Below are 24,675 nucleotides of genomic sequence, written 5' to 3'. Positions count from 1 at the left end.
ATAACATCCTTAAAAACTATTAATTAAAATACATAAAAAATATATAAAACAAAATCAAAAAAAATTTTGGCGAAATAAAGAAATTACAAAAATTATAATAAAAGTACAAAAAAAGAAAAAGAAAGTATAAAGTACATTTTAATTATATATATGTGAAAGTTTTAAATTAAATTTATTCATTTTATTTTTTTATTCATTATTTATTAAATAATTTAATATTTATTTTGGTCAAATCAAATAATTAGTATAATTAATTATTTATACTTAATGTTATTTATCTAGTAGTATAATTGAAACATATTAAAATATTAAGAATAAAATTAAAACTAAATATTAAGGATAAAATTAAAAAAATTTATATTTACTATCTTATAATTTTTTTAGATAAAAATAGGAAATAATATATTTATAAATAAATAAAAATTATTATTAAAAATTGAATATCTAAATAAAACAAAAATAAACTATAACTTGTAAAAGCAATTTATGAGATTTGTTAAACAAATATTAAAATGTATGAACCGTGATGTCGCTAAGGTAGCGTTTGGAAGAGAGACAAAGACTGAAAGACTGAGACTGAGACTAAGACTGAAATAAGTTTTAGTATTGTGTTTAGTGTAAAGTGAGAGACAGAGACTGAAATAAGAATGAACTCTAATTTAATTTGCATAAAGAGTAAAGTTGGAATTAATTAATTGAAATGAAGATATTTTAGATATGAAATGTTATTAAATTTCAATTTTCATTCAAAAAATTTCAGTCCTCTGTCCCCACTTTTTGAAAGTACTGAAATACTGAAATTTTGGGAACATAGACTGAAATTTTAATACCAGTATTTGAGCCAACAAACATGATATTGAGTTTCAGTCTCTCAGTCTCTGTTCTAATACAACACAAATACAAATCATACAATATAAACAAATGTATAAAAGTAGAAATAAAATCTTCAAACTCAATTAATATAACAATAAATAAAAATTTTGTTATTTATCTACTAAAGGTAATAGTAAATATTGGACAAAATAAAATTATATTTTTATAAATATATTTACAGATAATTAAAAGATTAAAAACAAACACACTAAATAACATATAGTATTAATAGTAAAATATAACCTAAAAAAATCACTTAAATTAAAAAAGAATGTCCATGTGATGAATTATAATAAATTTGTATATGAGGAGTAAAAATAAAATAAAAAATAAGAAATAAAATAAAGAGAACAATTAAAAGAAGTAAAAAAGTAAAACAAATAATGTGTGGAATAAATAAAAAATGTATTATAATGGAAGATTAATATAATCAATGAATATAAAAAATAAAAGAGAAAAATTAAAATACGATCTGATTAAACAAATTTCAAGAAAAAAATTTTGAAGAAAAATCTATTAATCAACTTTTATAAAAATATTATAAAAAATTTAAAATGCTTTTAAATAAAATAATTCTATTAATCAAAATACATAAAAAATTGATATAAAACAAAATTATAAAATTTTTTTAGCAAAATTAAGATAGAAAAAATAAAAATATAGAAATTACAAACATTACACCCGAAGCACAAAATAGAGAGAAAAAAGGGATAGAAAGCACATTCTAATTATATAATTAAAATATATTGAATTATTAAATTTAAGAAATTGAATTGATGACTAACAATAATGACTAAATACAATAAATTCTGATGACTAAAAATAATAAATTAAACTAAAAAAATTTGAAAATATTATCTGAGAATATAAGAATCATAGAATATATAATATAGAAGTATATATACATTAATAACAAAATAAAATCGTAGCATATTGAATTGGAATCTGTCAATATTTTTAAATAATGAATTAAATGAATTCATTTAAAAATAATAAATATTCATTCCCTACAATGATTAATATCCGTTTTATTTACTGGACCGTACTAATAAGAGAGCAATTAAAAAATATATGTGACCAGTTTAAATAATTTATTTAAGTATCAATTAATTAGTACTCGTTTTATTATATATAATAATAATAATAATAATAATAATAATAATAATAATAATAATAATAATAATAATAAAATTAAATTAAATGAATTCATTTATTTCATTGCCGTATATATTATTTATTAAATCATTTAATATTTATGTGGTTTAATGAATCAAACAAAATTTTAAATAATTTATTATCTATTCTAATTAAATTAAATATTGGATTAGTTATGATTGATGTAATTTAATGAATCAAATAAAATATTAAATGATGGAATATTATTTATTCTAATAAAATCAAATCAAATATAATTATTTAGTTATAATTTAAATTTATTTTATAAGAACACATTTTAAAAATATTTATTTTTAAATAATTTTTATAAAATATTTTTTTATAATATTTTAGTCTATGCTTTAAGGGCCCAATTAGCAGAATCCATTAAAAAACACTTAATTAGTTAATACAAATAATTAGTATACTTGATTTGGTTCAATAAATTAAAAGAAACAAATGTGAAAGAAAGAGATAAAAAAAGTGAACGAATGAAAATATGTAGCTATCAAAAGATAATAATAGAAAGTCTTTTTTAGTTTTTTGTTTATTAATTATTATCTTATTATAATTAATTTTACACCATTTATTATGTGTCATTCATCTTACAAATTAACACAATCAATTAGTTTAGTTATAGATAATTAATTATAATTGATATAACTCATTTTACTATACTTTTTAAAAAAAATTAAAAAGACACGTTTTAATTTTCTGTTAAAGTAAAATAAAATAAAATACATAAATTGAATAGATATAAATCTGAAAATTATAAAATTTTATTAATAATTCAAATAAATTAGTACCATAAAACTAAATTCAATGTCTATTTAAAATAATTACCGACTTTCTATTCTTCTAATTACTAATAATTTAAATAAAATAATACCCTATAACTTATTTTTTATTTATTTTTAAGTAATTACTAATATTTTATTTTTCTAATTATTTTCTTGTCTTATTTATCATTCATGCTTTCGATCAAATACATTAATAAACAAATAAACTAAATTAACTACCTCAATTATACTTGGACTATTCAACAATTCAACATAATTTTTTCAATTTGGGATTAACTACTAACCATAGAAAATAGAAAATTTAGAGTAATTTAGTATTATGAACATTAATTATGTGTTGTGAAATAACCTAAAATCATAATGTAATTTATTTTTAAAGGAATAATAAAGTATTATTGTTAATTATGAAATAATCTAAAATTATAATGTATTTTATTTTAAAGAAACAATCAATCATTAACATTAATAAATAGAAACTATCGTCAAAATACTTTGATTAAAAATATGAGGGGTTAATTACTATTTATTATTAATACTATATCGATTATATCAAAAAATAAAAATATAATTATCCACATTTACATTATTAGAAGAATTAGCATCATAAGTAAAAAGTAAAATTGCATATATATATATATATATATATATATATATAGTGAATTTAAAAAATAAAGATTGTTAAGTAATTAAGATTTTTTTGAAATAAATAGTAAAAAAAATAAATGTTATAAACTATATTCTTTCAAAAATAATTCTTATAGAAATAAATGTTAAATAAGACAAATTCTAAAAAAATATATTAAATTATAACTGAATTTTATATATTTTATTTTAAATATAATACAAAAATTTAATTTAAATTGATTTTTTTAAAAATTTCAGCCTCTCTCCTAAATACAACCTTTTAGATGTTATAGTAACGTGAGTCAAGTATAAAAGCGTGGTATATTCTCACCTACAAATTCAAAGGAGATTTCCGTTAGATCTATGCATGCTTTACATATTATGCAGGGAAAGAAATCAAAAGATAACATCTATATCATCGTATACATACGGCGGATGAAATTAATTAATATTATTGCAATTTACATAGTAAAAGCTTTAATTAATTAGGAGCTTCCAGTAGATGATCAAAAGGATTTTTTTTTCCGTAATTAAGATGTATATATATATATGTAGCTAATTCTTAGAAGAAGGGATAAATATATATAATAATTTATGTAAATTGTGTGTAATATAAATGTAATAAATTATATTAGATTCATGTATATATATGTTTGAATAAAAACTGATAAAATATAAAAAAAATTAATGTATTAGTAAATTATTTAGCATTTATTAATTGTTAATATTATTTATTTATCTATATACTAAATTAATTCCTAACTTTGTATCAAGTAATTCATTTCAGTCTTTAAAATTAAATATCGTGCACCAAATTAGTCTTAATATTTCATATTAACAATTTAATGGGCAAATCCAAAAATATCTATACGATAATGCCCTAATATTTTAGCATACTGTAAATTATACTATAATTTTATATATCATATTATAATTTTAAGTCAACTCCTTAAACACATAAAGTACACATGACAAAAGAGAATGATACAAATAAAATTATATTAAGATTATTTAAAAACACCGTAAAAAAAACACATCTCTTTTGTTAATTAAAAGTTAGAAGAAAAAAAATATATGCCTAATAATGAGCAACTAAAATAGAGAAATTTTTTTAAAAAATATAAAAAAATGAAATGCATAAGTAGAGATAAAAAAAATTAAATAAATTATAAAAATTGTACCCTAAACACAAGAGAGAGAAAGAGAAAAAAGAGAGAAGAGAGAACGAATGAGTAAAAAACACATCATGATCTCGTATAAATAGATGGCACTAAAAAAATAAACTAATTAAATTAATTCATGTATTTCGTTATCATATTTATTATTTACTAAAATAATTTGATATTTATTCCAATTAAATCAAATCAAATTAATTAATTGATATTATTCATTAGTTATAATTGATTTACTTTACAAAATTAAAAGAAATAAAGTGGGAAACACTCTCAAAAGCATGTCACGACAGTTCCATCATTAAATACAGAAATCCGATTTTTATATAATAGAATAGATTGTTAATTGTATGCTGAATAAGAAATTGACCGACAATTAGTGCTTTAGATTTTTTAACGATTATATAATGTAAAGGTTGATATTTAAATTAGTCCTAAAATATTTAAAAAATAGCATATCCACAAAAAATAGTCATAATATATAAATTGAGGCAATAATTTAAAATTATCTAATATTAATTTAATCAAATACTAATATTAAAACTAAATTACTTAAACAATATTGAATCTATTCTAGTCCTTAGACACGTATAGAATAGAGTCATTCTCGTAACGACAACTAATTGAAACAACATCGTAAGTTTGAACATTTAGAATTCGTGCAAATTCAAACTATCCTCTTGTTAAGTAAGCTTCATCATCTGCTATCCATGCAATGCGGCAAGGTATAGAATTGCCACACCGAGTAACCAAACTAATCCTTATTCCCCTTAATGGCATTGCATGCATGCAAAAAAAAAGTCGATAATTTCTGGAAAAAATCACAATATGTTATAAAATTATTGTAATAACGAAAAGTTTAAAATAAGAAAATTTAAATATATTACCTCTTCGTTCAAATTGCATCTCCGAGTTTGTCACGAATTTAGCAAAACTGAACTTAAACTGAGGGAATTCAATCTCATTATGTGCTCCACTTCGAAGATGTTCGGGCAGAGGTAAAAAGCATGGAAGGGATGGAACTTGAACTTGGTCTACAAAGCTCCGTGGAAACAATTCCTCAATAAAAAATCGAGTTCCTCCCAACAAAACTAACTTTAACCACATTCCATTAGGTTGGTCATAATAGATGAGTAGATCCAACCATCCTTCGGTAAAGTAGAGTTTATTGCCCCTTCTTTGGACGCTTACATCCATGTAGTTGGAACCCGAATCAGTGAAGACAACTCAATGAGGTATTTCATGGATGTGATGCATTGTAAACGATTGTGGCAAAAGATAATCGAACTGGAACATTAGACGATAAGAATAACTTAGAGTAATAACAATTAATAAATTATCAAAAGAATAATATAATAGAATGAGTATATGAGAAATATTATAAAAAATTATAAATTGTACCTCAAAAGGATCAACTTCGATGAAAAACGAAGAATACACTCTTATTCTATGAAGTAGTAAAAAAAATATAAAATTATGAATTGACTCTCAAATTTATATTCATGTACCACAGAAAAACACTATATATAGACTTTAGTAAAACAAAAATAAATATGTAGATTACTTATTATCAAGGTAATTTTTTATTATATACAGTAATTACACATTATATATTAATTTTGTTTAAATTATATAATTTTATCATATCATGATTAGAATCATTATCTTCTATCATAATTAGAGAAATTCCGGACAATGAATAAGAATATTATACCTGATATACAGATTGAAATAGAAATATATGTCTTGAAATATAGAAATATAAATTCTATTATATCTTCCTAAACAAACCTAAACAACTCTACACTAATAGCCCGTGCCATGTCCTGTTTTTCAAGACTTATATTTAGAAACATATAGAATTTTAATAATAATACACGGGTAATTGAAATAGTTTATATACGGGTTTTTCAAGTTATTATTATTGTTGTTGTTGTTGGATAATGAATAAGAATTAGAATTATATAAATATTTTTAAAATTAATATAATTAAAATAACTAAAAATATTTAAAATTAATGTACATTATTAATATTCATAAAATTTGATCATTTTATGATTAGGTTCAAATATTCTTATCATCATTACTACAATCGGTGCATTTATCATATTATTATTATTATTATTATTATTATTATTATTATTATTATTATTATTATTATTATTATTATTATTATTAAAATGATAAAAAGTACTTTCAATTGGTAATTGATAAGTAGTTTAATAATACATTAAATATTAATTTGATATAATTATAATGAAGATATGTTCCTAAATTAGTATAATTATGTATTATTCATTAAATATTAATTATAATATAATTATAATAAAGATATTTTTATAAAATAATTTAGAATAGAGAATAGGAAAGTTCATTTTGGAGGGAAAACGGAGTCACAATGGATCGACACGTCACCTTCATTAGTTGGGAAGAAAACACAGTTTTAGTATATTAAGTAGTTATTAATATTCATAAAATTTGATCATTTTATGATTAGATTCAAATATTCTTATCATCATTACTACAATTGGTACATTTATCATATCATTATTATTATTATTATTATTATTATTATTATTATTATTATTATTATTATTATTATTATTATTATTAAAATGATAAAAAGTACTTTCAATTGGTAATTGATAAGTAGTTTAATAATGCATTAAATATTAATTTGATATAATTATAATGAAGATATGTTCCTAAATTAGTATAATTATGTATTATTCATTAAATATTAATTATAATAATTATAATAAAGATATTTTTTATAAAATAATTTAGAATAGAGAATAGAAAAGTTCATTTTGGAGGGAAAACAGAGTCACGATGGATCGACACGTCACCTTCATTAGTTGGGGGAGAAAACTGGTATATTAAGTAGTTATTAATATTCATAAAATTTGATCATTTTATGATTAGATTCAAATATTCTTATCATCATTACTACAACCGGTGCAATTATCATATCATTATCATATATTATTATTGTTATTGTTATTATTATTATTATTATTATTATTATTATTATTATTAAAATGATTAAAAGTACTTTTAATTGGTAATTGAAAAGTAGTTTAATAATGTATTAAATATTAATTTGATATAATTATAATGAAGATATGTTCCTAAATTAGTATAATTATGTATTATTCATTAAATATTAATTATAATATAATTATAATAAAGATATTTTTTATAAAATAATTTAGAATAGAAAATAGGAAAGTTCATTTTGGAGGAAAAACGGAGTCACGATGGATTGACACGTCACCTTCATTAATTGGGGAGAAAACTCAGTTTTAGTATATTAAGTAGATTGTTAGTACATATTTTTAGTAACTTTAGTTTTATTTTAAATATTTTTTTAAATAAATTTATTTATTTAATAGTTGTTTGTATATATTTTTTAATGAAATTAGTTTTGGGTTAAAAATTTATTAAAATATATTAGCTTTGATTATTATAAATGATTAGGGTTTATTTTTAGAAATTTGTTATTTTATATAATTTTATTCAATTTTTTTTTTAAATTTAGGTTTAATTTATAATTTTATTTATTTTAGTTTCGTTTGAAATATTTAATAATAAAACTGAATTATTATTAATTGTTAATGCATATTTTTAGGGTTTTTTTCTTGTATTTTAATTATTTATTAAAAAAATTATATATAAATTGTTAGTATATGTTTACCGATTTAGGATTGTTTGTAATATTTATTGAAAAAAAGAAAAACATATTTAGAATTATTATTATTAATATTTAGGATATTTTTTAGTAAATTATCTTTTAGTTTAAATACTTAATTAAAAAAAGTAACATTATTATTAATTATTAGCATATGTTGTTAACTAAGTGTAGTTTATTTTTACTTTAAGTATTTGTTAGAAAATAGTATTATCATTAATTGTTAGTATATATTTTTCTATTGAATTAGATTTTGTGTTAAAAATTTATTAAAATGTATTAACCTTGATTATTATTAATGATTAGGGTTTAGTTTTAGAATATTTTATTTTTACATATTTTTATTCAATTTTTTTTAAAATTAGATTTAATTCATATTTTTATTTATTTTAGTTTTGTTTGAAATATTTAATAATAAAACTAAATTATTATTAATTATTAATACATATTTTTAGGAATTTTTCTTGTACTTTAATTATTTATTGAAAAAACAAAATTAATATTTGTTCTGGCCCAGCCAAATTGGTCTGACGCCCTGGCCCGGTCAGCCGACCCGACGGGTATCCGATACCCGAACCGGGAGGAGACCTGAGAGACACCTTCATCCCTCCAGCAAGGTACCTGACAGCTGGGAAGGAAATTTTTCTGGAAGGCGGGTCTGTTCCTGTGGGACCCGCCCTAGGTGTAGACGATATAAGGGGAGGGCCCTACCCCTCTCCTGAGGTATGTCACTATACCCTCACCTTTTCTGCCACCTTGTACAGATTCTGACTTGAGCGTCGAAGTCCCTTTTGTAGGTGGCTCCCTCCTCAACACTCCAACAACCCGTGAGGTCATGAAACCCCATTCCTCACTCACCAACACCAGCCTGGGAGATCCACTCACACGCCAGCAACCCAGATCTAGGTCCCCTCCAACCACCACACACTCATAATACCTCCGACCTGTTCAGGAACCGACGTCCCGAACATTGGCATCGTCTATGGGGACTCTGGCCAGAGTGGATTTTCTGTTGGGCCCAGTGGAAGGAGAAGAGGGAATCTAACCGCGTGTAGGGGAGATCACTCACCGAACTAGTCGGGTGGCCTCTTTGGCTACTTCCCACGAACGCACGAGATCCCCCCCGGGCGGGATGAGCTTTCCTACCGTTCCCAAGAAAGGCGTCCTTTCGGAGGAATGGGGAGCGACAGCGCGAGAATAATGCAGGAGCTGCGGCACAGGGTGCAGAACCTTGAAAGGGAGCTGGCGACCAGGGAGCGCTACCAGCCCGGCCCGAGTCAATCTCGTTCCCGATCTCCTGAGAGATGAGGGGAAACTCGAGGAAGAAGTCTCCGGAGAAACCGCTCCAGGCGCACACCGACCTCCCGATCCCCCCCGACACGCGTGGAGTCGGAGGGCCAAGGGGAAAGCAGGGAAGTACTGCGGAGACGGTAAGACCCCACAATCTACACTCGACCCCCAGTGAGACACGCTGAGAAGATAGCAGGGAGAGACCAAGAAGGCGACGACACCCCGTAATCATGGAAGCAACCCCCTTTCAACACTCCATTCTCGAGGTCCGGCTGCCGAAACATTTCTACAAGCCAACGGACATGAGATACGACGGAACCCAGGACCCCCAGAAACACTTAACGGCCTTCGAGGCTAGGATGAACCTGGAAGGTGTGGGCAATGAAGTGAGATGTCGTGCTTCCCCGTGACCCTGGCAAGACCAGCAATCCGCTGGTTCAACGCTCTCCCTCAAGGCTCTGTGATGAATTTTGTGGACATAACCTGCGCTTTTCTAGCACAGTTCACCATGCGCATTGCCAAAGCCAAGCACCCGATCAACCTGTTAGGGGTGACACAAAGAAGCGGGGAACTGACTAGAAAGTATTTGGACAGCTTCAATGACGAATGCCTGGAGATTGACGGCCTAACCGACTCGGTGGCCAGCCTGTGTCTGACAAACGGGTTGTTGAATGAAGACTTCAGGAAACACCTCACTACCAAACCTGCGTGGACCATTTAGGAAATTCATAATGTAGTGAGAGATTACATTAACGACGAGGAGGTTAGCCAGGTGGTGGCGGCCAATAAACGGCAGCCCGCCCATCTTTCAGCTCGCCAGCCCGGGAACAGGGAAAGGTCCAGGAAGCACTCCAAGGACGGAGGGCCGACTAAACCCTTCAAATCGTTCCCCCGAGTAGGAAAGTTCACGAACTACACCCCTCTGACGGACCCGATTGTTGAGGTGTACTAATAGATAGACGACAAAGGCATCTTTTCGAAACCTCGCCAGCTCAAGGATAGAACCGGCATAAACAAAAATCTCTACTGTAACTACCACAAAGGTTTTGGCCGTAAAACCCAAGATTGCTTCGACTTGAAGGACGCTTTGGAACAGGAAATCCGTGCAGGCAAATTGGCGGAGTTTTCACAGTTCATAAGAGAACCCAGGAGGCGAGAGCGCGACTGGTCTGAAGATCATAGAAGCCGTGTCGTGAAGCCAAGGCAAGAGCCCGAAAAAGACAACGACCACAGCCTCACTATCGTGAATGTCGTTGTCGGAAGAGACGTAGCACCGAGATCGAAGTGGCAGCAAAGAAAGACGCTAAGGTTCTGGCCGTGTCATCAACCAACCACGGACCCTCCCCTAGGAGAACCCCAACAATATCATTCGGACCAGAGGAGAAATGGTTTCACGACATACCGAAGAACCCTCCCATGGTAATCACAGCAAGAGTGGGAACAGGTTTGGTCAAGCGAATTCTCGTTGACACTGGCGCCGATAGAGCTGGCAATGGGTAGGGTAGGGTAGGGTTTGGACTCTACCCTAACCCTACCCGCGGGTTTAAAACTTTTTTAAAATTCTACCTGCAGGTTGAGAATCTCTCAACCCTAACCCTACCCACATCCTAAAGTTCTAAACCCTACCCTACCCGCCCTACCCACAGAAAAATAAAAAATTTTCATGCAAATTCGTACCCTAAACCCGTACCCGCAGGCAAATTCGTACCCTACCCTACCCTACTCGCAGCAGGTAGGGTAGACAACCCTACCCGAACGGGTTGGTCCAGGTTGAGTACTCGCGGGTAGGGTATATATTTCCAGCCCTAGGCGCCGACTCCAACATTATGTTCCAAAACATGTTTGATGCTCTAGGTCTCCGAGAAACCGACCTAAAAACCCATCAGCATGGGGTGGTCGGCCTGGGAGATAATTTTATAAAACCAGACAGGATAGTCTCCCTCCCGGTCTCCATAGGTGGAGGTCAAGGAAAGAGGTCGCTAATGACAGAGTTTGTCATGCTGAAGGACTCCACGGCATACAACCTTATCTTGGGGAGAAAAACAATCAACGAGTTCTGTGCGGTAATATGTACCAAGCTGCTGATCATGAAGTTTATAGCCAACGATGGATTGGTGGGATCCATCAGGGAAGACCTGGAAACGGCGGTCGCATGCGACAATGCCAGCCTCTCACTAAGGAAGAAGTCGAAGGAGGCGTCTGGGGTCTTCCTGGCCGATCTGGACGCTAGGATTGATGACAAATCGAGACCAGAGCCTGAAGGAGACCTGGAAAAGTTTAGGGTTGGGGACTCAGAGGACAAGTTCACTTTCGTGAATAGAAACCTCCCCCATAACTTGAAAGAGCCTTTGATAGAGATGATTCGAGCGAACGGTGACTTATTCGCCTGGACACCAGCCGACATGCCGGGGATCGACCCCCAGTTCATGTCACATCACTTGGCCGTAAAAGCAGATGCCAAGCCCGTAGCCCAAAGACGAAGAAATATGTCCCTGGAAAGAGCCAACGAGGTGGCTAAGCAGACGGCCAATTTGTTGGAAGCTAAGTTCATCCGGGAACTAGTCAAAAAGGCCAACGGAAAATGAAGAATGTGTGTAGACTACTCGGACCTCAACAAGGCATGCCCCAATGACTCCTTTCCCCTCCCCAACATTGATGCTTTAGTGGACGCGGCTGCGGGATATCGTTTTCTGAGTTTCATGGGCGCGTACTCTGGTTACAACCAGACACCGATGCACCAGCCTGACGAAGAAAAAACGGCGTTTATAACGGCAGGTGGCACTTACTGCTACAGGGTAATGCCGTTCGGATTAAAGAATGCGGGAGAAACTTATCAAAGGCTGATGAGCAAAGTCTTTAGTGACCTCATCGAGAAGTCAGTAGAGACGTACGTGGATGACATCCTGGTAAAGACCATCCAATCAGAAGACCTAGTCGGTGACCTAAAGACTGTATTCCCGTCCCTCCGAGGACACAATATGAGGCTTAACCCCCTCAAGTGCGCCTTCGCCATGGAAGCCAGAAAGTTCATGGGTTTCATGATAACCCAGAGGGGAGTTGAAGCCAACCCCAAGAAGTACGAGGCAATTTTGCGAATGAAAAGCCCAGGATTCATCAAGGACGTGCAGAGGTTGGCCGGAAGGCTCACGGCCCTATCCCGTTTTCTCGGCGCGTCGGCGGCCAAAGTCCTCCCATTTTTCAGTTTGATGAAAAAAGGAATAACTTTCAAGTGGACCCCAATGTGCGAGGAGGCATTCAACCACTTCAAGAGCATACTCTCGACACCCCCAGTCCTCGGCAAGCCCAAGGACGGTGAGATGTTGTTCCTATACTTAGCAGTAACAGACGAAGCCTTGGCGGCTGCCTTGGTGCGAGAGAAAGGGAGAATACAACAGTCGGTCTACTCTGTTAGCAAGGCGCTGCAAGGGGCAGAGTTAAGATATAGCAAATTGGAAAAGCTAGGGTATGTGCTCTTGACCTCGTCTCGAAGTTTGTGACAATACTTCCAAGGTCATCGGGTGATCGTCAGAACAAATGAAGCGATCCGCTAGGTCTTGCAAAAACCCGACCTGGCGAGTTGGATGATGTCTTGGGCAGTCGAGCTATCCCAGTTTGACCTGTAGTATGAACCCAGACATGCAATTAAGGCACATGCTATGGCCGACTTTCTGGTGGAAGTAACGGGTGACTCTCATGAAACCCCGGGCATACGGTGGAAACTCCATGTTGACGGAGCTTCCAACCAAATGTCGAGGGGAGCATGGATAATCCTCGAGAGCCCGACAGGAGTAGTATACGAGCAGTCCATCAAGTTTGAGTTCTCGGTCTCCAACAACCAGGTGAAGTATGAGGCCCTTATTGGCGGCCTGCTGTTGTCAAAAGAAGTCGGGGTGACAAGAGTGGAGGTGAACAGCGATTCTCAAGTCGTCACCTCCCAAATCAATGGAACTTATCAAGCCAAAGACCCTCTGCTACAAAAATACTTGGAAAAGGTTAGGGGTCTAAGCAAGGATTTTGAGGAGGTCGTGGTGCAGCATGTCCCAAGGGAAAGAAACACATGAGCCAACCTCCTATCCAAACTGGCTAGCACAAAGCTAGAAACAGGAAATCGTTCTTTGATCCAAGGATTGGTAAAAGAGCCGACAGTCGCCCTGTGCGTGACCCGAACAGACGTCACTCCCTCACGGATCGACCCAATTACTGACTTTTTGGAAAACGACAATCTCCCCAACGACCATAAGGCAACGAATGCGTTAAGAAGGGAGGCGGCCATGTATGTAATAATACAAGGCCAACTATTTAAGAGAGGACTAAACTAACCCCGGTTGAAATGCCTACGACCCAACCAGACGGACTACGTGCTAAGGGAAGTCCGTGAGGGATGTTGCGGCCACCATATCGGGGGAAAGGATTTAGCCCATAAGCTCGTGAAGGCCGGTTACTTTTGGCCCTCGATGATGATGGATTCCCAAGAATTCGTCAAGAGATGCAAGAAGTGCCAAGAGAACGCTAACTTTCATAAGACCCCGGTAGCCGAGCTAAGCTTGCTAATGGCCTCCCGACCTTTCAGCCAGTGGGGGATTTACCTCTTGGGACCCTTCCCGATAGGCCCTGGACAGGTTAAATACCTGATTGTGGTTGTTGATTACTACACAAAGTGGGTCGAAACGGAGCCGCTGGCCAGCATTTCATCAGCAAACTATCGTAAGTTCATGTGAAGACAAGTAATTTCCAGATTTGGGATCCCAGAGTCCGTGATATCGGACAATGGAATGCAGTTCGTGGACAAGAAGTTTAGGGAGTTTCTCATAGGCCTAGGGATAAAACAGATGTTCTCGTCAGTGGAGCACCCACAGACCAATGGCCAAGTTGAAGCTGCAAACAAAGTCATCCTCCAAGGCCTCAAGAAGGGACTCGACCAGAAGAAGGGAGTGTGGGTAGATGAACTCACGTCAGTCCTCTGGTCATATAGAACAACACCTCAATCCTCCACCGGGAAAACTCCTTTCTGACTTACCTACGGGATTGATGTAGTGATCCCTGTAGAAGTCGGGGAGCCAAGTCCACGACTACTCTTAGGTGGAGTTGAGGAGGCTGTAGAAAAGGACCTGGTCAACGAAAGTAGGAAAATGGCGCACTTGTCGGAGACTGCGTTGAAGCAAAGAATAGCACTTCATTACAATGCTAGAGTGCTAAGGAGGAGTTTTGAGCCAAATGACCTGGTCCTATGACGCAACGATGTAGGCCTCCCAACCCCCAGGGAAGGGAAGCTTGTGACTAATTGGGAAGGACCATATAGAGTGAAGGAGGTGGTCGGCAACGGGGCTTACAAACTGGAACGTCTAGATGGGAAAGAGGTACCCCGAACATGGAACGTGGCAAATTTGACAAGGTTCTACTCTTAGAATCTAGAACGACCACCCGTTTCACCGACTCAGTAACACCCGTTTTACTTTGTGTTGAATTATTGTTAATTTTTAATTTGTCATTGCTTAACATGTTTCTCTTTTGTTTTATTCTATTTTTATCTTTATTCGGCTTGTCATCTAACCAGTTTAGCGCGGTTACCGCTTCACGGGACTGATCACCCTGGGAGCCAACGACACCGTGAACACTACATTAAGCGGCTACAAAAGTAAAAGCCACAATTTAAACTTTTAATATGAAAGCCACGAACCGGCTTCGCTAATTACCAACGTCAAAACGAAACGGTAAACAACTCGCTATTACCAATGGCAAAACAAAATGGTATACAAGCTCGTCGATTACCAATGTCAAACAAAACAGTAAACAAGTTTACAACAAACTACTAAACATTTCAAACAAGATATTGTAACACCCTCACTGTCAGAACGTCACGCTTCCAGCTGCGCCACTCTGATAGCTTGGATATTACGATAACTCTAAATATATTTAATACTAAAATATGAGCCTATTTAAAGTTAAAACCGCATAACCTTTCTAAAACACTTTTTCGTTGAAAACATAAACATATATGTGCATACAAACTAGATACAATACCTCACTATATATATATATATATACATAACAATAAACTTACAAGCATACATATCATCAATTCCTATCCTCTTACAAAATTGATAAAGATAAAGGCGAGGGAAAAATAATAACCAATATAATACAAAAACACCGAATAATAGAAAAATTAATAAACTCCTCTGAAACTTCGTCGTCCATATCCTGAAAAGGAAAAACCTGTAGGGGAGTAAAAACATCATCCTCGAAAGGGTTCTCACCATAGGGTTACAAAATTGCTATAACAGGATACGTAAAATAAAACTATTTTTAAAGTACAGTAATCAATGCTCGTCTTACGTGCCTTTTTGAAATCCAAAGGATTAACATCCAAAAAAACCCATTTCAAAAGAGGAAATCAGCTAATTATCCAAAGCTTGGAAAACTTTCTCCTTGGTTATTAAAAACCTTAAAATCTTTCCTAGACAGTATGAATGACCAACCTGTCCCAAGCATAGGTTCATTAAATCTATGCTGAACCAATTTAATTTTTCATACTTTACTAAGACATAAACATGAGAGCAGTTACCTACGCGGTATAAATGATCATCCTGTTCTAAGCATAGGTTCATTAAGTCTATGCTGAATCAGTCAAATACTTTATACAGAACTAGAACTCAACATACCAACCACGGCCTCAGGCCCATCCAATCCAACACGGCCCCCGTCCCAAACAACTCAATCATCAACCAATTCATCACAAATCAACTAATCAAACACAATCACAATTAATGTAGTTCAAGCACAAGCAATAGCAATTACAACAAATATAGCAGTTAGCAGTTAATATAAGTATTCACATAGGCAAACCAATTACAATATGCATACCCAAACAATGTCACATAAATGTAAATGATGAATGTCTGTCCTACTAGCTGACGTGGCTGTGATATCACATTATCGGTTCAATTGCCAACCCGATACATCCCCATGGGAATGTTGCCTTTCGGTCACGTATAAATGAGAACCCTCTGGGATAACGTGCCCGCCACACGGTACAGAATGTCAGTGCCTACACACTCCTGTGATCTGAAAGGATGTGAGCGGGATATTCTACCTCCGACCTCACATTTTTCTGCATAAGCGGGACGTACCCGGCCCTTATGCCTACCAAACAATATCTCATCAATATCAAATCGCTCAACACAAGCGGGACGAACCCGGCCCTTATGTCTACAACTCAGTGCAAGCGGGACGAACCCAGTCCTTACACCTACCAAACCATTTCTCGTCAATCGCGATAATATCCACAATCAATCGGGCTTAATATCTTATTTAAAAAATCATTCTTGGCCCATTTACTTTTAAATAACAAACGTATTCAGTTCACATCTTACCAAGAATCACTTTTCAAAATGGAACCACTTTCCACATCTTTCCAAAACTCCCAAACAATTTCAAAACCATGCTCAATTCAAAATCTCTGTTAAAAGACCCAAAATCATTCATTTTAAATAAGGAATTGGTGATAAAATTCCTCAACAGAATCTTAAGAATTTAGGGAAGAATAACCTAACTCATTCCTTAAGTTCATCAAAAATCTCTAAAACTTTAGCTTCTTGATTTGAATAAATAAGGTAGAAGTTAAACCCAAAACCAAGTCATTTAAATCCAAAAACCAATTTCAGTTTCATTCCAAAATCTGAAGTGTTTCCAAAGGGTTCAAAATTTTATTTAGTTTTTCTAAATCAAGATTTCAAGGAGTACTTCAGACTTTTCCTAAAATGTCGTAAAGGGAGATCAGTCAATCGAAATTTAGTTTCTTTTAAATCCACTAAAACTCCTCCAAATCTGTTTACTTAAATCAAATTCCAAAACGTAAGAATTTTCATATTTAAATTGACTTTAAACATAATTCATTTCTTAAATAAATTACATCCAAAATATACTAATTTTCTTAATAAGGTAAGTTCAAACATAATTTATTTATCAAACATTTAATTCAAAGCATAATTCATTATTTTCAAAATAACGTTTCAATCAAAATCTCGAATTTTATAGAAATTTTGGCAGCATCTCCCCTAAAACTTGGACTTTGCCACCCTTTTCGGGTCCCAACCAAACCAATCCTCAACTCTTACTTCCAAAGGGTTTAAGACCAAATCCGTTTCCAGTAAGAAAAATTCAGACTTTAATTACTAAAATCCTTTCAATTCAAAACAACCAGAAACCTCCATTTTGGACAAAACCAGACATTATTTCAATCAAACAGGCAATCATATTCATTCAATACAAATCAGACAATTCATAAGACTCACATAATCACCAGAAATGCATTTCACACATCATATCTATTTATAACAATTCCAATTTAAAATAAATTAATTTGCATAAAAAGCTCCTACCTCGATTGTCAAAACTCTAAAACTCTAAAACGTGCCACAACTCGCTTTCCCTCGACCCACAACTGCGGTAGCCGCAACCTCAGCTCCAAACCACTTTCTCAGCCACCACAACGACTCTAATCGCAACAAATAATAATCAAGACTCGACCCCACAATACCAAAACTCAGATTCATTAACCAAACACAACAAAAAACTAACGCGAAGGTTTTCGAAATATAATTACTTACTGAAATGTCAAAACGAAGCAGCTGCGACTCTGAATCGGCCCGGCAGTAGCCCGGACAATAACTCCAAGTGACAGACGTGAGCGAAACCCCAGTGACGATGACTGTAATAACCACTCGGCGTTAAAACCCTTCCCAAAAACCAAAAGAACAAAAACAAAAACTTTTAAACCCTTACCAGCAGTGGCGTTCCCAGCGGCAGAGGCTCGGCTAGAAGCTTCGGCAGTGGCTGATTTGGCAGGGGTTCGAACAAGGACGGCGCTGGTGACACGAACAGTGACTGGGTGCGGCGGCTGGACTGGTCGCGACCCTCCCTTCCTCGCGGATCTCTCTCCTCTGCTTCACCCATGAACGACGGTGATGCTGGCTCCCTTCAGCGACGGTGGCAACTCGGACAACTGCAGCAACGGCGACGAGCTTCACGACAACAGAGCAAGCATGAATGGCGACAACGCGGGCTAGAGGTCACGGCGCGTACGGCGGCGACGCAGGTTGGAGGTGACGGCGTGAAGGGCGGCGACGTATTCCTCTTCTCCCCGTCGCTCTCCTCCTCCTCTGCGGCTGCGGCGGCTTTTCCCCTGCTCGCGTCTCTGCTCCTCAACGACGACCATGGCGACCCGACGGTGCAGCCCACCAGCTCCGGCGCCCCTCCACCGGTGCTCCCTCACCCTCAGATCTCCCTCTCTTCCTCCCCCTTTCCTTCTTTCCCTCATCCTTTTTTTCTTCTTTCTTTCTTTTGTCTGAAGTTGATGCATGTTAGGGTTTGGGGAAAGGGTTGCTGCGCTGAGAGAAGAGTGAGGGTGGGTTAGGGTAGTAAATTAGGGTTTGTGTATAAAATTGGGGCTTTTTGGGTTTAATTTGAGTATAGAGTAGTGATTTGAAAAACTAATTTAAATCTCTAAAATTACTTTGAAATATTATTTTTGGTATATAAGAAAAATACTAATTGATTCTCAATCAATTTCTCTAATTGAAAATAAATAGTAATATAATTAATTTTATTTATCCTTAAAACTTAAAGTATTGAATTAAATGTAAAGTATTTAAATTAAGTCATATATAAAATTCTTCTTATTTGACGACTACTGACTTTATAATTTAAATATAGGGAATAACTCAGTAATTATAAAATTAGATAAAATCCTAATTTAATTAGCCAAATCTCATTACCTTTGAATTTCTAAGACTTAAAATTGAAATTAGGAGAATAATGCATAATTATAGAATTTGGATAAAAATCTTAATCTGTTTCAAATCTAATTAATCAAAACTACCTTTAATTACCTTCAATAAAATAATTTATAAAATTAAAACTGTAAATAAATATATGTGACTTGAAATTAGTTCGTAATAACTTTTCAAAAGTACTTGGTCTTACAGATATTACAAAGTCAATATATATCACTTCTCCGGGATGTCAACAATCTGACCATCCCGAATAGTTTTGAAAGCTCCAATTGCAGAAGTGTCGAAATCGGGAGAAAGCAGCTTGACCTGGGCCTTGATCACTTCCTCGGTCCCGGAGATCACCTCACGAGCATTCCTCACCGTCTCCTTGTTCTTCTTCTTCAGACCGGCAACCTCCCCCTTCAACCCGGCAACCTCATCCTTGGCATCTTTTGCCGACTTCACGGCCTCCTCAAGCCTGGCCTCCAAGACAGTAATCTTAGTTTGGGCCGCAACAGTTTCACCACGGGCCACCGCCACGTCGAAAGTTTTTAACTTCCCCGCCGAGTCGGCTAATTTCTCCTTCAAGACCCCGACCTCAGATATCAAGCTCTCGACCTCTCGCAAGGATTGACAATACTTCCCATCCAGCGCCCTAGCTTGAGTTAGGATGGGCTCTGCTTTCCCGGCAATGGTTGTAGCTCTCAGCATACACCGGTAGATCCACCTAGATTGGGCACCAAGATCCCCATCATGAAAGAACTCATCAGTGCCGTACATGAGCTGCGAGTCGATAAAACCCCCAGCATCAAAATTTTTCTCCACAACAGTAAGTGACCCCTCAGGGCTGGAGGTCAACTTCCGCTTATGAGGATTCTCGACTATTGCCACATCAGAACCTCCCCCGGACGGCTCTACCTCAGGAGGAACTACGCCGCTACTACTCGGGCCGGTATTTGCGCTGGGGCCGGTGGGTCCTAGAGGGGGAGGACGGGTGCTCGGCAGTATGGATTACAGAGCTGTCTTCACTATGCCTAGGAAGAAACTGGGCCATCAAATCTTCAAGTCCGGTGTGCTCGGCGGCCATGTCCACTACAGTGAACACAACAACTCGTTAGCTTGTTAAAAAAAAGAAGGAAAGGGTAACACTAGAACCAGCCGACCACTCACCTACATAACTCCTACCTATCTCCCGATCACCCATTAAAATATGTGGGTTGATGTTATTTTTATTAAATATGGCCAACAATAGGTCAGCTATGTTTTTATCCCACTGGGTCAGGCCTTTGTATGTTACTTTAGTGAAAGCATTGGCCCCGGCCCCAAAGCTCTAGTAGGTCGGAATCCGTCGCTCCCTCCAAGGTTAACCAGAAAGGGTGTTGGCCATTGGAAGGCCAGACATTAAAGAATTTATCCTTGAAGCCGTGGAACGAATCTTCGAACACCCCAAAGATTCGTCTGCCCTGAGCAGCCCGAAAGGACATAAACCCTTTCTTATGCCTTCCTTCCTTGGAAGGGTTTGTCAAAACAAAGAGCCATAAGAACACTTCTACGGAGGCCGGCAACTCCAGGTACTCGCAAACCATCTCAAAGCACCGGATGGCGGCTCAACTGTTCCGGGTGCAGTTGTGACGGAGCCATGTCGCACCGATTTAAAAGGGCCATTTGGATGGGGGAGAAGGGGATACGAACCCCCAGGACAGTTAACATTGTCTTGTACATCTAAATCCAGTCGGCAACTTGGGGGGTGTTCAGGTTAAGCTGACATATACGTTCGTAGTCCGCGGGAACGAACACTTCGTAGCATTCCTCCTTGGGACTTCCCCCGCATAATTGATCGGCATGGCGGAACTCTGTGAGCTCCTTTAGGGTTATTTGTGAAGGTGTATCCTTCACATCTGAGGTGACCCGGGCGTATCGGTCAACACAGGGCCTCGGGAGGGGAAGTTGCGCCATACCTACAGTGGGGGCACCACTCAAAGTCAGACTACAAGGTCAAAAAGCTGGGAGAACTGGAACTAAGACCATATACCACAAGGAACTAACGCTACATAGCACAGTTAGCCTATCTACAATTAAACAAAGGCTAAGTACCAGAAAACTAAATGGCAACCCCCTTAAAGCCTAACTAATAGTAGCATGATTCCAACAACACACACGCATAGCCTAGAAACCACAGGAACACAAAGGGACGGCAACAATAGAAGTAACAATAGCAATCATTCATTAAGAAAAAGATGCTTACTAGGAAGATTGCTGTCAAGAAAATTTGGAAATATCTTAGGAAATGCAGTTGTAGTTGAAGTTGAACTAGAAGCAGATCAAAGCAGTGAAATCCAGAAAGTAAGAGAGGAAAAATGAGAAGCAATAATGCAGAGGGATGCAGAAGTGAGAAGATGGAACGTGAAAGTAGGGGAAAGAAAGTAAGCACTGAAGAATAACTGCCACTGCAGGAAAGCACAAAAGTCAGGGGTAGAACTGACTTTTCTCTAAGCTTTCAAATAAGCCATAATGGCATTAAATGACAGGCATGGAGAACGAGGCAATAAATGGCATTCTCTCGAAATGAAAAAACCCACTCGCGCATAGGAGACACGCCCTTGTCACGAACGGCCGACCTCGCGGGGATCCAACCAGAGAGAAGGTAGAATGGAACGCGCCAACAATGGCACTCACAACCACAGTTGGCGCATTGGGGGCACTGTTCTGGCCCAGCCCAACTGGTCTGACACCCCGGCCCAGCCAGCCGACCCGACGGGTATCCGATACCCAAACCGGGAGGAGACCCGAGACACCTTCACCCCTTTAGCAAGGTACCTGACAGCTGGAAAGGGAAGTTTCCTGGAAGGCGGGTCTACTCTTGTAGGACCCTCCCTAGGTGTAGACTATATAAGGGGATGGCCTTACCCCTCCCCCGAGGTACGTCACTATACCCTCACCTTTTCTGCCACCTTGTACGGATTCTGACTTGAGCGTCGGAGTCCCTTTTGCAGGTGGCTCCCCCTTCGACACTCCAACAACCCGTGAGGTCATGAAGCTCCATTCCTCACTCACCAACACCAGCCCGGGAGATCCACTCACATGCCAGCAACCCAGATCCAAGTCCCCTCCAACCACCACACACTCATAATACCTCCTGGGGTGAACGACCATAGAGGAAGCGGAATCAAGCTGACATAATTCTACATCCTAAAGCAGCGCTAACATTTGACTGACCGACAAAGTAAGAAAATTTATGTGAAATGTCACATCATGTTGCTATTTGGTAAATTATTCAATGACAAATCTGGAATTACTGTACACTAGAAGTATTTCCCATTGCTTTGTAAGTTTTCCCATATTAATAAGTTTAGTTAGGGTTCTGCTTGACTTGCACATATGTATCAGATGCCATCAATAGGGTCTCTGCCGATGGATATTAGCTTTCAATGACGGTGTAGATCTATGGAGTGCAATTGTGCCTCTAATATGCTTTGAGTGTTGTGGAATGGCATCCGACTGATAATGTTAAAAGATAGTTTGGCTTTTATAAGGACTCCCTAGTAGAAGCTATGAAACTTAGAGCGTCGCATAACATAGTGCTGGCGAGTACAAAAAAAACAAGAATTGGGGAGTAGAACATGGCAAATGGATCTCACAATGGAATAACAGTTCTGCGTTCTTCTTGACAGGTTAACATGTCAACAACTATCAATCATCCGACCAGTACATAGACTGGTACATTAGTAGATTCGGTGATCCCTTGCGGCTCTCCAAGCATGCCGAGTTAGAGCAAGTACCTCAACAAGAATAACCACCTCAACAACAACAACAACCATATTTACAGCCATATGCATACCCACCATATCCATGCCTACCATACACATATCCATCATCACAACAACAATTATACATACCGCTATATTTTTTACCCACCACAATATCCATACCTACCATACTCAGATGATTATGTACTACCTTTCATCCAACCTGTTATATCATCATACTCACAAACATAACCACCATACACACAGGAATATGCATAACCTTCTATCTAACCTTCCATAGAACCATATAGTCAGTCCTCTACCATGTGCGAGGAATACATACCAACATAGACGTCGTGATATTTGTTGTCACAATTACTAGGCATATTATTGATTGGATTGAGGGTCCTAAGTCATCTCAGTAGGTGAATGATTTATTATCTACCCAAGACCCTCTACAGGTGTCAATGTCTCAAATTGTTCTTGAACAATTATATTTGGATACGAGACATCCACCATGGTCCTTTAATTCATGGGGGAGGTTCCTGTTTATGAAGGTAAACTTTGCCTCCGAGTCACCGATCCTGACTTTCTCGAGGTCTCCCTCGGGCTTGGGCCTAGGCTTGTTATCGACTCTTGCATCTAGGTCGGCCAAGAAGACCCCGCTTGCTTCCTTGGATTTCTTCCTTAGGGAGAGGCTGGCATTGTCGCATGCGACCGTTTTTCTAAATCTCCCTTGATAGATCCAATCGATCCATTATCGGAAATGAACTTCATTATCAGCAGCTTAGTGTAGATTATTGCTCCGAGCTCATTGATGGTTTCTCTGCCCATGATGATGTTGTAGGCCGTGGAATCCCTCAAAATTCTTTAGTGGTACTTTCCTAGGGGAAGGTGATGAGCGGATAATTTATATGCTTTTTGGCATTGTTTTTAGGTAGTTTTTAGTATGTTTTAGTTAGTTTTTAGTATATTTTTATTAGTTTTTAAGCAAAAATCACATTTCTGGACTTTACTATGAGTTTGTGTATTTTTCTGTGATTTCAGATATTTTCTGGCTAAAATTGAGGGACTTGAGCAAAAATCTTATTCAGAGGCAGAAAATGACTGCAGATGCTGTTAGATTCTGACCTCCCTGCACTCGAAATAGAATTTTTAGAGCTACAGAGATCCAAATGGCGCGCTCCCAATTGCGTTGGAAAGTAAACATCCAGGGCTTTCCAGCAATATATAATAGTCCATACTTTGCCCAAGTTTAGATGATGCAAACTGGCGTTCAACGCCAGCTTTCTGCCCTACTCTGGCGTTAAATGCCAGAAACAAGTTGCAAACTAGAGTCAAACACCAAAAACAAGTTACAAACTGGTGTTTAACTCCAAGGAAGGCCTCTACACGTGAAAGCTTCAACGCTCAGTCCAAGCACACACCAAGTGGGCCCCGGAAGTGAATTTCTGCATCATTTACTTACTTCTGTAAACCCTAGTAACTAGTTTAGCATAAATAGAACTTTTTACTATTGTATTTACATCTTTGGACGTTTAGTCCTTAGAC

At 36.1% G+C, this 24,675-nt stretch overlaps 1 protein-coding gene and 1 long non-coding RNA gene across 2 annotated transcripts; one reads left to right on the top strand and one right to left on the bottom strand.

Moving 5' to 3' along the window:
- The first annotated feature begins 13,261 nt into the window (after positions 1-13,261).
- On the top strand, positions 13,262-13,666 carry LOC140180735 (uncharacterized). The gene has a single exon (XM_072222017.1). The coding sequence runs from the start codon at positions 13,262-13,264 to the stop codon at positions 13,664-13,666; it is 405 nt and encodes a 134-aa protein (XP_072078118.1).
- Positions 13,667-15,588: 1,922 nt separating this feature from the next.
- LOC112765374 (uncharacterized) lies at positions 15,589-19,046 on the bottom strand. The gene is made up of 4 exons (XR_003183703.3): positions 18,390-19,046; positions 18,215-18,315; positions 17,987-18,102; positions 15,589-15,821 (listed from the first exon to the last, which is right to left on the bottom strand). It is a non-coding gene; the product is annotated as an uncharacterized lncRNA (long non-coding RNA).
- Between the last annotated feature and the right edge of the window lie 5,629 nt (positions 19,047-24,675).

The sequence above is a fragment of the Arachis hypogaea genome, chromosome 17, assembly GCF_003086295.3.
Source record: "Arachis hypogaea cultivar Tifrunner chromosome 17, arahy.Tifrunner.gnm2.J5K5, whole genome shotgun sequence".
NCBI lineage: Eukaryota > Viridiplantae > Streptophyta > Magnoliopsida > Fabales > Fabaceae > Arachis > Arachis hypogaea.
Note: the sequence above shows the minus strand (reverse complement) of the source record. Positions and strands in the feature narration are given on the sequence as shown.